The sequence below is a fragment of the Lissotriton vulgaris genome, chromosome 5 (genome assembly GCF_964263255.1).
Source record: "Lissotriton vulgaris chromosome 5, aLisVul1.2, whole genome shotgun sequence".
Taxonomy (NCBI): domain Eukaryota; kingdom Metazoa; phylum Chordata; class Amphibia; order Caudata; family Salamandridae; genus Lissotriton; species Lissotriton vulgaris.
In genome coordinates this window covers 443,477,108-443,494,815 of record NC_141693.1, presented here as the reverse complement: position 1 = coordinate 443,494,815, position 17,708 = coordinate 443,477,108, and the positions used below count along the sequence as shown (strand labels likewise).

At 44.4% G+C, this 17,708-nt stretch overlaps 1 protein-coding gene across 3 annotated transcripts in view; it reads left to right on the top strand.

Annotated features, from left to right (window-relative positions):
- The window catches only part of TMEM51 (transmembrane protein 51), a 190,095-nt gene extending 174,327 nt beyond the window's left edge, over positions 1–15,768 (top strand). Inside the window, exons 3-4 of one of the 3 annotated variants that reach the window (XR_015295892.1) lie at positions 13,404–14,851; positions 14,907–15,768. Coding sequence is in view for 1 of the 3 variants with exons in the window: in XM_086921873.1 (XP_086777999.1) it covers positions 13,404–13,812 (409 nt within the window). In the remaining 2 variants the exon portion in view is untranslated. Of the gene's footprint in view, positions 1–13,403 lie in introns of all 3 variants that reach the window. The other 2 variants (XR_015295893.1, XM_086921873.1) reach the window with 2 other exon arrangements.
- Positions 15,769–17,708: the final 1,940 nt, after the last annotated feature.

Genomic DNA, 17,708 nt, shown 5'->3' with positions numbered 1-17,708 from the left:
ATTGCCTTTGGGGGCCGCCGCTGAGTCTTTTCCCACTTTAGTGCGGGGCATCCCTTGTATATGTATGGCCTTCTACCGCGCCAATCGCAGGAGCCAGTGGGTGGTCGAGGAATTGCACAAGAGTGCATCCGGGCGTCAAGCGCACTCGCTTCTAGTCAATTAATGTAGATTGGGGTGCGCTGCTTCAGGCACAGCAGCAAAACAGCGGTGCGTGTTTAATGAGGTGGGCCAGGTCACCGTTCGCATGTATGGTCTTGCCACCGCTCTACGCCCATTTGAGAGGTGCGCTATCTAGTAGGCCAGTGGAGGTCAAGATGTCCAAGGCCGAGGTCGCTGCAAGGCAGTATATAACTACTCAGGCGCCCAGCTGGAAGGCGACAGTCTCAGGGGCCGAGGGCCATACAGATCAGCCCGTCTCCAACGAAGGCCGACAGCTCGCAGTTGCTCCCACCAGCCTGCCGTACACCCCCGTACAAAGAGGCATGCAGTGCACTGTCGAGGCGCTGTCTAGGCAGGGTGCCTATAAACCGCAGTGTCCAGGCAGATTGGGTGGTACACCGGGGATCGTCCAGAGGAGTCCCCAGGGTTTGCAGGTCCTGTTTCCGTGTCTCGGGGTGGTATTGTAGGTGTGATGTAGCCTCACCCTTATGGCCAACGGGCAGACTGATCAAGGCCACAAGCCATGCATGTGTCTAGGGTGAGGCCACATGAAGCTAGCCCCTCTAGCTCCCCCAGGGGAAATACCAGCGGCAGGAAAGTCAATCGTCGGGACCCCTGTTGTCATCTCACTTATGTCCTCAATATGTCAAACCAGGCCCGGGGCAGGTGCAGAGTAAACGAGCCTCGTGGAGCAGCAAGGTGTGGGGTTCAAGAGGGGGAGACGTGGAGGGACGAGGCAACAAGAGGTGTCCCCACACCCTACACCCCACCTACGCTGCGTGTCCGCATTGCTTTTGCCCAGCGGCAGGTAATTCAGGGAAGGCGCCACTTCCAAGCCAGTTTATCTCCAGTGTGCCTCCAATTCCTCCACCCGCCATCTCCAGGGGGGTAGATGGGGCCCATGGCGATGTTCCTGGCCTTGCAGTGGGCCGAGGTGTTACACATGGTAGTCGAATCGGTCACTCCTGGGGCCCCCCACAGGGCCCACAGCATTGCCCCAGGCCCGCGCCCCTCACCCCTCACCCGCACCAGCTACTCACAAGCATGGGCTCCTCTCGATCTTCCTAGGCAAAATGGCGGCCACCACCGCAAAAGGTCCCTGGAGGCAATGGACCCACTCACACTCTAGGGGTTGTCTCCGTTGTCCCCCGCTGAGATCTGGGCGCTGCCGTTGCCTGTCAGCTCCGATGTAAGCCCTGCTAGGCCGGGAGAGGCAGCCTGATTTGTCCCGCGACGAGGGACGTCTACAGCCCGGTATGTAAGATGGCGCACCAGGGCCAGTTAAGGGTCCGTTCGCCCGCTCCGGGCAAGGCTCAAGCGCCCTCAGTGCTGGTGCAGGCGCCCCCGCTGCTCCGCCGCCCACTACAAAGCCATACAGGTCCAGGAAATCCCTGAGTGCACAGGAACAGCTCTCACCGTACGTCAAGGAACTCCCATGCTGCAAAATGGCAGGCGCTCCGATCTGTGGGCCGATGTGTTGCGGCGTCTTCGCTGCCGCCGCCACTTCCGAGTAGCCCTCTGCTCCGCAAAAGGTCCCCCTTGCTGTCCGCTATCGTAGCACCCCCAGGGTCGGTATCAGTAAGCCCCCAGCTCCGCTAAAATCGCTTTAATTAGCAGTGGCTGGCCAAGCTCACTCAGCGTGCGTCCAGCTAGGCCACGGCCCCTATATTAGGATTTTAACTTATAAAACTGCAAGTAACAAAATGATCTCTCTGACAAAAGTAGCAACCCCTAACCAGTTTTCATTCTATGCACTTTGTGATCTTCATGATACACATTTCTTTGCAGCAGGCATATTAACCCTCTGCGCTGCCTTAAAACTTCCACTAGAGCAAATTCCTATCTCTCTCCAGGCAGAACATTAATCATCAGAGTTATCTTGACATATTTATTATTGCCTGAAAATTTCTGGTTCTCTTAAAACAATAATATACCTGTGTCCATACGCTCTCCTGCGCAACGAGCCACAGGCGTGAAGTAAGTCCGTTGACACCACGGGATGGCACATCAAAGCACATTATGCTTATAGTCGGAGCTTTAAGTGGGATGAAAAACTAGGGTGCACTCATAGGGGCTTGGCCAATGTAATTAAGGGAGTGGCTTAAAACACTTAAGTTAAAAATCTGTACTTAGCATAGTGTGCTGCCCCACTGGTATTATGCTGCTCAATCAGTGGGTTTCTCAAGGAGCCTAGTATTGCACACACTCACACAGGGCTTTAAGTGGGACAAAAAAATAGGGGCAGGGTCTCAAAGTTGCCTGGCCGATGAAATTAAGGCCAACAAGTATCAACAGAGGGAGGTAGAGTATGGAGATAGGATTCTCACTCCACGGGCACTGATATTTAAACAAGAAGAATCCTACTCAGGGTGTACACCTTAGGGAATGGGGGACACCCAGTGTTGTGTTTAATACCCCTCACACACCACCAGGCCCCTTGGTGTCATGCTTCATCATCGGGGTCTTCGCACCCCGCTAGAGGGATGCGGCGTGCTACGACCAGCGACTGCGCGGGAGCACTAGAGTGGTTGACTATGTGTGGTGTGTGTTATGTGCTTGTGCTGGGGTATATGGGAGAATGTGAGTGAAGGGTGTGGTGAGGATTAAAAAGACACCTGGCCAGTAGGTTGTAAGAAAAATTTATTCGAAAACTCTGGCTGGTGCTATTAAAATAAGTGCAAGGCGAGGTTAGTAGTCTTGATTATGGACTTTACCTCTGGTGTGCGTCAACATGTTTCGGAACTCAGTGTTCCTTCTTCAGGACGGGTGCACAACTTCCCAACCCTACTCACGTGTGTTTTTTAGTAAAAAAATGTTGTTTACTAAATTTTTAGAAAAAAGTGAAAATTATTTACAGTGAGAGACTAGGCTATAGTGTGCCTACAGCGGTTTGTCGGGATCATGCAGTTGCATGTCTCATTTGGACTGTCATGTTCTGCCTTACGAGCATGTCCAGAAAGCCAGGGTAGGTAGGTGGACTCCTAATAAAGTCCGCCAAAGTAGGCCTCTTTCCTCCCTGCTATACTCCGCTGGTTGATTTACTAAAAAACACACGTGAGTAGGGTTGGGAAGTTGTGCACCCGTCCTGAAGAAGGAACACTGAGTTCCGAAACATGTTGACGCACACCAGAGGTAAAGTCCATAATCAAGACTACTAACCTCGCCTTGCACTTATTTTAATAGCACCAGCCAGAGTTTTCGAATAAATTTTTCTTACAACCTACTGGCCAGGTGTCTTTTTAATCCTCACCACACCCTTCACTCACATTCTCCCATATACCCCAGCACAAGCACATAACACACACCACACATAGTCAACCACTCTAGTGCTCCCGCGCAGTCGCTGGTCGTAGCACGCCGCATCCCTCTAGCGGGGTGCGAAGACCCCGATGATGAAGCATGACACCAAGGGGCCTGTTGGTGTGTGAGGGGTATTAAACACAACACTGGGTGTCCCCCATTCCCTAAGGTGTACACCCTGAGTACGATGAAATTAAGGGCCTGGTCTAAAAGCACAATAAGCTTAAAATCTGTGCTTAGCATAGTGTGACGCCCAACCGGTATTATGCTACTTTTGTCATTGCATCTAGATATATACTATGACAAGTAAAATGACACCTACAACAAGCCGGGACTATTGGCTTTGTCAATGGTTGTTAGTTGCATAAAATAAATAGGCAACAACTATGGCTTCTTTGTATATAACATTGAAAATGATTCAGTTCGGACATGATTAGACTGAACGAACTATAACAAGTCTTTGTTGAGTTACATCAAAGGCAGTGAAGGGTGACACTGCTGCAGCGTTACGATTGTTTTCATCCCGCGGCTTATGGCAAAAACCGGCAGGATCTGGCCCCCTTAAAGCCCTCCTGTCGCCACAGGTGAAGTGCTGTATTTGGGAAGCAGTGAAATGCACATTAATTTCAGCAAAACAGAGAAGTGTAGAGCTCCGAGAGCAGTGGCAGGAGGGAACCAACTGTAAAGGATGGAAGCAGGCAGTGGTGTGTGTATGAAACAGGACAGTTATTCACACACTGAATCAAATAAATAAAATGTGTTCACATACACCACATCACTTCCATCCCAGGGGGCTTAATTTTTTTTTCTCTTGTCGGGTTGTCGTTCCTGGTTCAGATACATCAATCGTCATCTTCCACAACACCCTATTTGTTTGTCAGTTGTTGGTAACAACTTGGCAACAAGTGTGCAAGCTATCCCATTGACCTTTTCCCTGTGAATGGGAAAAGGTCACTTTAGTCAAATACACACAGTAAAAACTGTTTACGCCACCGGTCTTCAACCGCCTTCTCCTCTCCCCTGTTGCCAACTGGTTCCTGGGTTAAAGAAAAATGGACAAAAACAGATGAGTGGCCCCTCCAGGGTCCCCCCCCCCCCCCCCCCCTGTGCTAGGGTACAAGGAGACCCCTTTGGGTCCTCAGTCGTCCTCATCTGATCCGTTCAGTGCAGCATAGTCGCGTAGGAGGCTATGGATCATCTTACGGCACACCATGGTCGATGTCTCCTTACTCCCTACTACCAGGGGGTTTCTGGAAAACTGAAGAACATTTTTAAAACAGCACTGGAGCCTCCAGCAGCCCTGGAGGTCACATAGTGCATGTGTCCCTTGAAGCAAACCATACATCAGAGTCCACAGTGATGCATGAAGTAGGAATCCAGGCGTGCCTAGGACCTTCAGCAGGTCCTGTGCGTACGTGCACTCCCAGAAGAGATGGTATGTAATTTCGTCCTTGGTGCAACCTCTCGGGCAGGACTTGTATCGGTTGAGTCCTCTTGCGTGCAGGAAGGCTCTCACGAAGTCCTTCTTGGATGGCCATCCAGGCGATGTCTTAGTGCTGGTTTGTCGGGCACTTGGATGCGATGTTTTCCCACACGTGGTCCGCTGTGACTGAAGGGAGGGCGCTGATCGGCTCACTGATGCCCCTTGAATGTATCTGGCGTTGGACAGCTTCGGGGTCCTGTTGTGGATCAGACATTTTCTGCCAGGCTTACCTCTGGGAATTGATTTTACCTCCACCACCGACTGACTACTTTTCGAACAGCCCACTCATGACTTCATTTAATTAGATTTCAAAGACTATACCACATGAAGCGCATCTGTATTCTAGAGCTTTACTGACACGTTCAGATCACTGGCAGCATTCAATCCACGAGGGGCGCCCAAAGCAATCCACCCCCATGCTGGGCTGTCACTCTTCTCCCTTGTCCTGAAGAAGACCCGCCATGGCATTTGTTCAATAACGCTCCTGTCAGTCGAAATGTCGACGATAATATATGGCTCTGCTTAATAAAGTCTCTTGGTCCAAAATAATAAGCAATTGTGCTATTTACCAGAGACATTGTTTTTCCTTTTTGTTCTGACATCTTTTAGCTTTCATTTCCTTGATTTCACCTTGTATATATATATGCACTGCACCACCATAACTGAGCACTCAATGTCACTATAATATGTCACTTCATGATTTTGCTTACATTGACAGCCTTTTAAATATTTGTAAATATACATGAACGCTCTAACGTACATAAAATAATACCTTTGCAAGCACTCACTTGCCAGTGTTTTTGTGTTCCAACAGCATTGAATATGCTTGCTAATTTTTGATTTATTCATTATTGTAAGGCAATTGATGCTATTCCTTGATTTATCTATTACTTGTAAAGCAATTGATTCTTCCCAACAGAACCATTGTAGCTTCCCATGTGGCTGAGGGGAGTGCGCTGATCAGCTCACTGATGCCCCTTGCATGTATCTGGTGTTGGACAAGCTTCGGGGTCCATGTGGAGGTGTTTCCAAGTTGTATGGGACGGCGCTCACCCACTCTCCCCATCTGAGGTGCCACCACGTGGGCAACAGGAAGAAATGTGCCATCAGAAAGCCGACAAGCTCTCCTGTTCCGGTCCTCGGGGTGTTCCTCACGCAATACCACACAAAGATTCACCTCAGGAAGGTGGTGATGTCTGGCACTTCCTTGCCTCCATTGTTGTGGGTCTTGAACATCACTGCCCTCTTCACGCTGTATGGCCTTGGCTGTTCGGGGTATGCACAGGCTACACTTAAGTGACGTACTGGAGCCTGGCAGGGTCTTCTTCCGCAGGACCAAAGACTTCCCTTTAATTGTCAGCTTCCGGAGGCTGTCTCTCTTCCCATGTCTTCTCTGCTGCATCTTCTCCGCCAAACCAGGCTCCAAGGATCTTCGGAAAGTCCTGCTTGATGGGGAATGACAATGGGTTTCAGGTGGGGGTCCAGTGTACAAAGAGTAGGGTTTCCGACTTGGCGCTGTTGATCTTGCTCCTGATGCTTTCCCATACTCGATACAAGTCCTCTCCAGCTATTTAACAGATGGTACGTCTGCGCAGAAGACTGAGAAATCGTCCATGTAGAGGGAGCACTTCACTTCGCCTTGTCCCCTGCTTCCTGGTGCCTTCACTCTTCTGATGTTCTTGTTCTGCTGGATGAGTTTGGCGAGGAGCTCAATCACACAGATGAACAGGAGGGGCGAATGTGGGCAGCCCTGCCTCACTCCCGACAGGTTGGGGAAGGGGTCGGTTCTCCAGCCATTCACCAATGCGGTGGTGGTGATGTCTCTATACATTGTGGTCACCACATCACAGAAGAAGTCTCCCAGTCCCAGTGCTCTGAGTGTCCGGTCCATGAACTCATGGGAAATAAGGTCGAACGCCTTTTCCTGGTCCAGGCTGACCAAGTCCGTCGGGACCTTGTGGCCCTTGACCTACTCGATTGTGTCCCGGACCAGGGCCAGTCTGTCCGCAATTTGCAGACCTAGTATCCCACAGGACTGGTCAGGGTGAACTATCTTTGCTATCACTTTTTTTAGGCGGTTGGCCATCACCTTCGCAAGAATTTTGTAGTCCACATTGAGGAGAGATAGGCCTCCAGTTCATGTGGTCTCCTCTCTCTCTCTCTTCTGTTTGTGGAAGAGTGTTATCATACCCTCTCACAGGGATTGCGGCATACTGCCGTTGCCCACCATTTCCTTATAGAGGTTCATCAAGTCTGGCCTGATCAGGTCCCACAGTTCAATATAAAGTTCCACTGGGAGACCTGGGTGTCTTGCCTCTCTTGGAGGTCGTGGCGGCCAAGTGCAGCTCTTCCAGGGTGAAGAGAGCGTTCAGGCCCTGTTTCTCTACTGGAACCAGTGTCTTTGAGATGCCCTCTAGGAAACTATCTGCAAGGGCTCTCTCCGACAACTTCGCTGAGTAGAGTTTGCCATAAAAGTCTGGTACGGTCACAACTCTTATGACTTCCTACTTCTCACTTTGGAGGTTACCCTCTGAATCCCGAAGCTCTACCAGCGATGTGTGGGCCGAGTGAAGTTTCTTAAAGAAGAACAAGTTGCATTTCTCGCCATTCCCGAGGTTCTTGGTTTTGGTCCTGAAGACGATTTTCATGGATTCTTCCCTAAAGTGCTCAGTGAGCCCTCTTCGGGTTTCCTTCAAGTTATCATCCACGTCCCATCCCCTGATCTAGAGTTCATACAGTTGTTGCAGTTTTCTCTACAGCGTTTTGAACGACCTCTTTTCCCATGCAGCAGCCCTGCTTGCATCCTAGAAGAAGCTCCGGAACCTGTCCATCACCCATTCCCACAACTCGCTGGTGGATTGAAAGAGGTCCTTCATGTCCCTCCACTCTACATACACGGTTCTGAGGTCCGCCACCTACTCCTAATTTTCCAAAATCGAGCAGTTCAGCTTCAACGATACTGGATCAGCAGGGAACTTCCCTGTAAATTCCCCCTCAAAACTTACTGCTCTGTGGTCAGAGAAGTGGACTGCGATCATGGGGCTCTTCCCAGGCTTTACTGTTGGGGAGGTGAAAAGGAAGTCGATCCATTAAAGCACAGATACGTCTGGCCTACTCCAGAAGTTGGGTCGTTTTTCGTGGGAGACCAATGGGGAAATTGAATGACCAGAAGTTTCAGAAGACCACAGTCCCATTGTGACTAAACGGATAAAGCCTGAAAAGGTTCCGCTACAAAATGTTTTGGATCATACCACTTCGCCCTCTGTTTTAATCCAATAGTGTGTAGAGTATTGATATTTGGTAATAAACTGCCATTTGGTTGAAGTGCTCAAAGTTAAATTTCTTAAATTAAATGTATGTTTTTTTTAACTTTAAAGCCTAGCCACTTCATTTATCATTGTTGTTATCCTCTATTTAGTCTTATTTCTTCTGGATGTGTTAAATTATCAGAAACATGAGCATATTTCTGCTAATCCCTCATAGTACCTAGAGGTATTTAGCTGTACTGGTGTGAAGGCACTTTTGTAAATTGCATTTTTTATATCTCTTTATTAAATATTATGCAATAGTAACAGTAAACAATCCTTAGCATTCAGGCATTATAAAGCCCAGTTGAACAGCTCTCACAATACTTGCATTAATATTTCCGCGCCTCATGACGTTCCCAATAAAGTTGCAGCAGGTTTCAATCTTCTGCGAGTGTTCACAAGAAACCATTTCTCTATTGACGCTGTGCTCTGTCCCAATATCTGAGCTCAGTGGTTCCTTAAGGAATAGCCTTGTCTATTGTGCATCATCCGTAGTTCCTCCGCTGTACACCATTCGCCCATAACTCTTAACCAGTTGTCTACTTTTGTAGACTTGTCACTCATCTAATGTCTCCCTAACCTCCTTTTGGCCAATAGGAAGGTAAATGTCACAATGTTTTCCTCATTTTATTTGTATTGCTCCTTGTTGGGATGTCAAGCAGATACACTTGAGGTGTCAGCTGTATATTCAATTGTAATGGCCTACGACCTGTGTCCAGTAGTCTTGAATCCTCGGGCATTCATTCCCATGTCATATGTAGGTGTTACATCCATTTGTTTGCATGTGAGGCTGTCTTGCATCTTAGTGGATGTCTGTCTTGAGTATCATGGTGGATGTGATGTATATCCTGTGGAGAAAGGTAAAGTGTATGAGGTGTAATCTCTCATGACTAGCCAGTGGTGCGTGTGAACAACAGGGCTTAGTTCCATTACTTGTCTGTAAAGTCCTTCCCAGAATCCGCTGCCCATTTTATCCACACTTTGTTTGGGTTTATTTATATCCACTCTCACCTCTATAGAGATTCTTATCAGCCCTCTGCAATGGTGTGCCTGCAATAGTAAGTCTAGTGTATGTGATTTCATTTGCGGGTGGGGGGGCGGTGTTGATGATTGTGCTCCAGTTCTCTGCATACACTTCGTATTGCACAGTAGTGGAGATATCGTCACATTCCTTTCTTAAACTTGACTGCTGCCAGCTCCAATGTAATGATGGGTCCTGAGTCATGTAGGTCTGCTTCTTAATTGAACCCCCGTTTCTCCATCTGGACCTGTTCATATCGAAGTCTGATGTGCGCAATTCAAGGAGTTCACAGAGTGGCTGGTCTCTTGAGTATGGAGGTTTCTTGCCCCATTTGGCTAGGTACATGCTCCATTCTCCTAACGTAATGCACACCAAGCGGGGTATGTCCACCAGCGCCTGTCACCTATTGTACAGCTTATATGTGAGCGTCTCTCTGATCGGTACTTTTGCCATCAGTGTCCCATCAGTACTGTGCTCTGCATGCTACCACTAAGCCGCATGATGGTATTCCTCTATATCTGGAATTGTCAGTCCCACCAGTTCTGAGCACTGCAGTCTGGCCACATGGACTCTGCTTCGATTTTTGGCCCAGATTAGCTCTATCAGAAGAGAATGTCGTTTTTCTAAAGAATGTTATTGGGATAATGTACATGCAGCAATGGAATAAGTACAGATTTCTTTTTATGTTAGTATGCAGGTCAGGCTTTTTCAATATGACTCACAAAAGATGTACACAACAATGTGGGCACTTTATCAGAATCAGTAATATCAATAGCTCTACCACCAATCCCGCACCGTAAGTATTACCACCCTCGTCGCCACCAGTAACCTCACAATAGAAATACCACCAGTCCCACGACTTCACACCAGCATTACCGATATCACCAATACCACCACTACAGATACCACCAATACTAGTCCTAGACACCACTAGTACTGACATCGATACCAGCACTACAGTAAATACCTCCACCAATACCACCATCACTAATACCACCATCAACATCACAATACTACTGATATCATCACTGCCAATACCGGTACAACCAACAAACCCACACTGCCACCAGAACTACTAACGCCAATATGTAGCTTCTCAATACTGAGTCCGTCCTTCTTGGAGTGGTGGTACATCTAAGAAACATTTGGATGAGGGAGGTACTGCCGCACTCATTCTGTTGGATTTGAGCAAGACATTTAACACGATGTCCCACTCTATCCTGGCTGACAGACTGGAGTCATTAGGACCTGAAAGTTCAGTCTAGTGGTGGCTTGTTTCCTTCCTAAAAGACTGTATCAGGTCTTTTCGGCTAATGTTATAGCCAAACCACAAGCTCTAAATTCAGGAGTTCTACAGGGTTCTATGCGGAGCCCTTTCTATTTAACAACTATGTTCGCCTTTTGCCGGACCTAGCAGAGAGTTGTGGGCTTAACCTTTTTTAGGTCGAACCTGGGCAGTGCATGCGCTGCTCTACAAGCCATGTTGTATTGGAATATAGACTTGAAGCCCCGCCCACTCTCCTCCCATATTTGTCATTGGCTTGTGTCATTGTCCTTCATAAATTCTGGCTTCTGATTTTTAAATAGGCTGGTTAGTCCCGCCTTAGAACCGCCTTGTCTTCATTTGTAACCTCCCACGAGGACGGTCTCTTTTACTTCGTTTGTTACATGATACGTCTTATTTATTCTGTAAACACTATTTTCTTTAATGCATTTTGTCTACTGCAGGCAATACATGATTTCCTGCAACCTTCAACGCCCCATGTGAGCTATCTCGTGACTCTTTTACCCAAAAAAAGCATGTGCTTGTCAACTTGACAAACAAATGCTTTTTTTGGTAAACCCCCCCCCCATACCATGCTCACATTAATAGCGACGGCGGACCTTTCTTTAGACACAGCTAGTCTAAAGAAAGGGGCGTGGCCTCAATTAACGTGAAAGCGCAGCATGGGGCGCTTTTAAACAAAAAGCATTTGTAATGCACTAGGTCTCCCATTTTAGAAACTTTGACCTATTGGTAATGTAAATGATGATGCCTTTTATTATTGCAGGTTTGTTAAACATCAATAAAAGACATTGTAATGTACGATGCCAATAGCTCAAAATCACGGAATAGCGAGACCTATTGCATTGCAAATGCTTGTTTCATATGCCGATGATACACTGATCATCTTTTCTGTGTCATCAGTACAGAACCATAAGCCGTCTTTGCTGCACCTGAGCATGATGAAAATGTTGTCATGGACGAATAAAAATGTACTCCAACTTAATGGTGACGAGACTGAGGTCATGGATCTGCGTAACACCTTCCTTTGCGGCCCGAGACACTGGACGGGATCCTTAGGGACTCTGCGAATCTCCGTCTACTAAGGTGAAAATTCTAATCTTTCGTATTGGCGAAAACCTTTATATGAAACCACAGGTAACTAAAGTAACTACCACATGTTTTGCAGTCCTTAAATGGCTGAAAAAGAGTGTTGGGTTAATTCCCTTAGCGGTTCAAAGGACTGTAAATCAGGTACTAGTCATATCCAGATTGGATTATAGAATGTGCTGTACCTAGGTGCGAATACACCCTCTGTCCATTGGTTGCAGATTGTTCAAAATTCTCCTGCTAGGAGGCTCTTTCATTTACCTAAATATGCTTCAGCTTCGCACTTGTTTCAGGAACTGCACTGGCTCAAGATTTCCAAACATATTGAGGCTAAAGCACTGTGTTATATGTGTACGGGCAAACTCGGCTTGGCGCTACTTTACACCCAGAAACTGGAAGTTCCTCACCAGCCTACTCGGTCCTTTAGATCCTCGAATCAAGCTTTGTTTACTGTACCAAGGTTTACTCTGACGCATATGCCTTTGCCTACCTAGTTGCAAAGTTGTGGAATTTTCTGCCTGATGCTCTTAGAAACTGGAAGTCATTACTCACCTTTTGCAAAAAATCTGAAGACCTGGCTATTCTAAGTCAGCGTTCTGGCACATCCTATCTGCCTTTGCCCTGCGCCAGAAAACCCTTGGGGGTAATCATGTGCACTATAAATAGCAAATTATTATTATTGCTTGTAAACCTTGTTTATGCATCTCTGTTTGCAAGCACTGTCACTTTGAACCTGACCTGTTGGATTTGCCAGTGCTTGTTATGCTAGAGTATGGTAAGAGAGACCATTCCTTCCATTGTGTTGCCCTATTTGAAGAAGCAGAATACAGAGATCCTATTCACCCCAACTCTCGAGTGTTCGTCACCCAGAGCCCACTTCTTACTACCTTGATACTCCTATCTGAACAGCAGTGCCATTCTCATAGATGTTTGCAGGCACCACTAAGCCACAGACTTGTTGCTGTAGAAAACAGATGTTACTGTTACCCAATTCAGTAGTACTGCTTTACTGACCTCGGTAGGCTGACTTTTGCCCGGTTGGGATTCGAACATTTGTTTTGAAAGTTGCTTGCAGCTTTCTAAAGCAGAAGCATTAACACACCAATATTGGCTAAAATACTGGCAGTCAATTTCAATAGGGCTCTTTGCAAGGAGATCCACATCGCATTCTCGCATTTTTAACAATTTCTACCCTTTAGCCTGGTCTCTGTTCTGCTGGCCTCTGTTCTGCTGGCCTAAATTGCAACTGGGTTTAGGTATACTTTCGGGCATAAAAGAACCAGTATTAAGGTACTTTGGTGTTAACGGTGCCGCCGGCAAAGGGAATTTGAAGGTTGACATTTGGGGCTGGACGAGGAGACAGACCACGTACTGCAACCTGAAAAGTAGTGCCGCTGGTGTAGAAATATGTGGTCCCTATTTCAAATATAGCAGAATAGGTTGAACATCCAAAATGCTGCTTTAAGTTGCAGGCCCTTAACTTTCCACAGCTTACTTGAGGAACATGCAAGCTTGAATTACATTTTTGCTGCACTATTAAAATAGTGCATATTACAGCTTTAAATTTAGTTATACATCTGCCAATGAAAATGTTCTAATGTATTTGATTTAATCCTTTACTGGAGTTTTTCAAACCACAAATTTGCATATGAGAATTCAGTTATTGTGCATTCCAGCAATAAACGATTGTTTTGAAGTTGAATGTGAAAATTATATTTTATTTTTGGTAAATTTGCTATTTTTCATATTGTTGTGCAGCCAGGAAGATGAACATGCTCTCCGATATTCAATTCCAAGCTATGAAGATGTTATGGGGCCTGAATTTTCCGCAAATGAAGAGACAGCCTTTGATAGAAATGCGAGGATCAGCATGTCTCTGCCTTCCTACGAGTCACTGAACGAGCTTGATGAAAACACACCAACGACAATAAGTCCAAAAGATGGATCTAGCAATGAGCACCAACAAGGCAAACTTAACTCCCGCAATGAAAAGGAGGTGAAACCATTGAAAGTCCGGAGAATCAAATCCGATAAACTCCATCTCAAGGACTTTAGAGAAAACCAATCAAGTAAGGCTGATTTGGTCCAAACTATAGTGCCCTTGACGCCACCACCAGGGTATGAGGGGAAAACCATAGAAAATACACTGAGTGAACCAGCTACTTAAACAAGAAGAAGTTTCCACACTTTGCTTGGGTTATTTTAGTTTTATTTTCAAAACTGATGAAATTATGAAATCTGCTTTGAAAGCGAACAGAATGCTATATTGGCTATGCCCTACCAAACGAGTATTCCATGAGACCGCATAAGCAACGGATTTCTAATGAAGAAGGATGGCAGATTCAACTGCAGTCATAGATTTGTTGCATTTACTGTGCTTAGACTACGTTTTACCTTCTTTGTTTAAAGTGTAGAATTGAGTCATATAAAAGGGAATATGACTAGCCGAGGCGTTACCAAAATCATTGTTGGATGCATGTTATGTTTGAACAAACGATCTAACCTTGTCCAATTTTTCTTAGTTTGTTTGAATAGTTATGCTCTAGGGTGATGATCATTTTGCCCAGCTTTACTTTGCCAGTGCAAGTCCTCATTCTACCCTAGAATTTAACATACAAAATCATTTTATTTCAGGTTTAAAAGGCAAATCTAGAGACTGTGTTTTTAAAGAGGCGTTTTAATATTCAATGCAGATCTAAGGAAAGTTTACGACTAAATCAGCTTGAAAACCACCACAGCCTGGTCATTCCCCACTCCAAAGAAATCGGAAGTAGCAGCAAATGTTCTTTACCCGTTTCCCTTGTAGGATGCCTTGTCATTAGAATACTGGAGTGCAAATAATATAGAGGATTGAACTTTAATAGGACTTGCACAGAGGAGTCCTGTATTCCAGTAAGTTGTAAATAAGAGTGGGATTCCATGAGCCAATGAAAGTGCAGTACGATTAAGTTCTACTACATAGGTTTATGCTATTTTTGATAATGCAATTTAAAATTCCTACCGCATTCGATATTTGCAAACTGTCACAATCGTTTTACCATTGTGGCTTTAAAGTATCATGTCAACAGAACACATGGATACAATTCTATTTATTTAATGCAATTCCAAATCTCATTAGTAGTTTGGTGTGCGAGTGTAGTGGTATGGATATTTTTAAATCCTATTAGTCTTTGAATTTGTAAACCTAGTGTGCGATGAATATTTTTGTGAAATTACATAACTCATCTACTTTATTTTAGTAATTCATAATTCATTCCACAGATATTTTTGGAATTGGATTTTTACTGAGTATTATGTTTCAAAAGTAGTCGCGCAAGTAGCTGTTGGAGAAAGTACCGTGTTGAAGCCAATAGTACATTTACATAGTGCCTGGCCAATAACAGCATGGTTGTTTGCATAATATTTATATTTGCTCAAAATGGAGTTTGATTTACTTATGGTCCCCAGCACCGTCTCCTGTATAGAATTCAGCATGCAAACACAATATATCCAGAAAGAGAAAAAAAAACACTTAATAGAACATAGTTTATTAATATAGTGTGAAAAGGCAAGATTTCATCTGAAGTTCAAGCAAGTAAGGGAAATTCAGTGCCACCTTAAACTTATTTAAATCACAAAATAGTGTTTGCCATAAGAAATTTCTAGCCATCTCTGTATACTGTATCTCCACCCTCACCCCCAACATTAATATTATTCTGATATTGTGCCACAGTTTGTTTCGGTATTTTAGTTGCATAATTTATTCTTATTTTAACATTCACAATTTTACAGGTACTCATAGGAAATATAAGCAGTGGCATTCAAGATTTGTTTTTGAGAGCAATTGATAAAAGGAAGCCTAAGAGGATGTAATTATCCTACAGCATCTGAGGGACCGTTCCTCTATTATCCCAATTCGCAGCAAAGAGGTGGCATGCAGGGAACTATTAGTGATGCATGACAAGAGTAGGAATAATACGATTGCAGACATACATGTCCAGGACAAGTTTGTGATAGAACTGCTTTGGAAACGTGTGAGCTTTTTAGACCATTGAATAAATATCTGACTTAGATTTATTAGAATTATCTGAGAAATGTAATGTATAAATGTTTTTTTCTTATATAATAAAAACTAATTCATTGTGGTATACTTCTGTTCTTTCCAAACCTGGAGAATATTCAGTTACTTGCTTCAACAGGTATTTGTGGATCTTTGTCATCTTGTATATGATGAAGAAAATGGCATATGCAGCTAGAGTGGCATGGGTAAATGAACATGTTGCTAATGTAGAGGTTTTGAGTAAGTGGATAATGTAAGCATGTCGAATTTGCATATTGAAGAATTATAATATGAATATTTAATTAAAGCAAAATAACATTTGCACAGTTACACCATATATAACTTCTAATTTATTGACAATAGCATTGCTCATTTGGGTTTAGGGTCAGTGTTTACATTTGTTTTGTACAGGTAAGTTTCTTGTATTTGGTGTACATTTGTAATCTAGGATGGTTAACATTTAGTGGCTTTTAAATTCTAATGATGTGGTTTAGAAACAAAAAAATTAGCATTTCCTATACAGGATGTAATGCACACATGGTCTCTTTATGTGCATTTCAATATCCAGTATGAAGTAGTCTCTATATTCTTTTTTTTTATGTGCTAATTTTCGTCATGAAAAGTGAGTTTTAATAAAGACTTGGAAGTTTTTATTTATCCTTTATAGCAAATGATATCAAAGCAACTAAACTTGTGTCTGTATCATGAATGTTTTACTATTGCTTAAAGAACGTAGACCTACTGCTAGCTAGTGTTACTACACAACATGCAATATGCATTTCCAAGGCTAGAAGGAGATGTTTAGGGTGCAAACTAGGGAGTTGTCAAGACCACTTAGTCGAATGACAAACTCGGCACTTGAAACTGTTTGATCAGGATTTCGAAAAAACAGTCAATCATAAAGTACATTGTATGCTGCTATCCGGAAACCATGTGCCATACTTACTTGTATGAGCTTCATCTTCATTTGAGGTGAATGCTAACATCTAAACCACAATTTTTACTGGAACAACCTAGCAAAAATTAAAGAGCAGCAAAGTCCAGATGCAAGAAGATAAACCAGACATGTCTGTCTTGGACCTTCCGAATTGCATTATGGACACATACATTGGAATAGAGCTCCAAACAAATATCAGTGGGGATGGTTGATGAGAAGGAAGGGAATACTGGAGTAATGACACCTCCTCTATGTTGGTTTCAAGAGCTTGCCTTAGCTTTGCAATAGGAGTATTGACTTGACATTTCCTGTGCTTTAATCATAATCCATCAACAGCGCTAGTCTGTGAGGTAAAAATAAAAACAACCTGAAGGTCATATTGCCTCTGCACAGTTATGAATCTCTCTGTAAGTAAACAATAATAGGTATACAACTATCCCAGCACTGCTCATAAAGGTATCTCAATTTCCACCTTTCTCCCATTATGAGCGTACAAGCTTCGTATTGATGTTAAAATGAAGTTCAGTGATCAGTGGCACAAAAAACTGCCAATTGGTTTAGCGGAGGACTTTTAAAGTGCATACTTTTGTCTTTTGCTTTGTGTCATTCCCTTTGCTGATTTTCAAACAGCTTTTCATATGATGGATACAGTGTTTCCGTATTTCCGTTGTGACAGAAGTCAATCAGGGCTCATGTCTCCTTGCTCATCAGGAAGTAACTGCTTAAATATGGGGTGCTGCAGGGCCCTTAACTTAGCCCCACAATGCTGAACGTGCATAGTTTCCCTGGCTTCTCTGATTCAGTCCTACGGCTTTAGTGCCATCTAATATGCAGATGTGAAGCAGTTGATCTTTTGGATTGACAAAAACACAGCCGTTGGCCAGAACATTTTTAAATCCTGTCTCACAAGTGTAATAGACTGTACGGAACAGAATAACCCTGAAATCCTGCTTTTATTTTTTTTTAACTGCACGGGATAACTGGGCAAATAACTGGTGGCCAGTGGTCTGCCCCCCTCCTTTTCAGCTATCTACAGTAGTTCGAAATTTGAGAGTGAAATAAACTAAATTTGCTTTGCTCTTTTGCT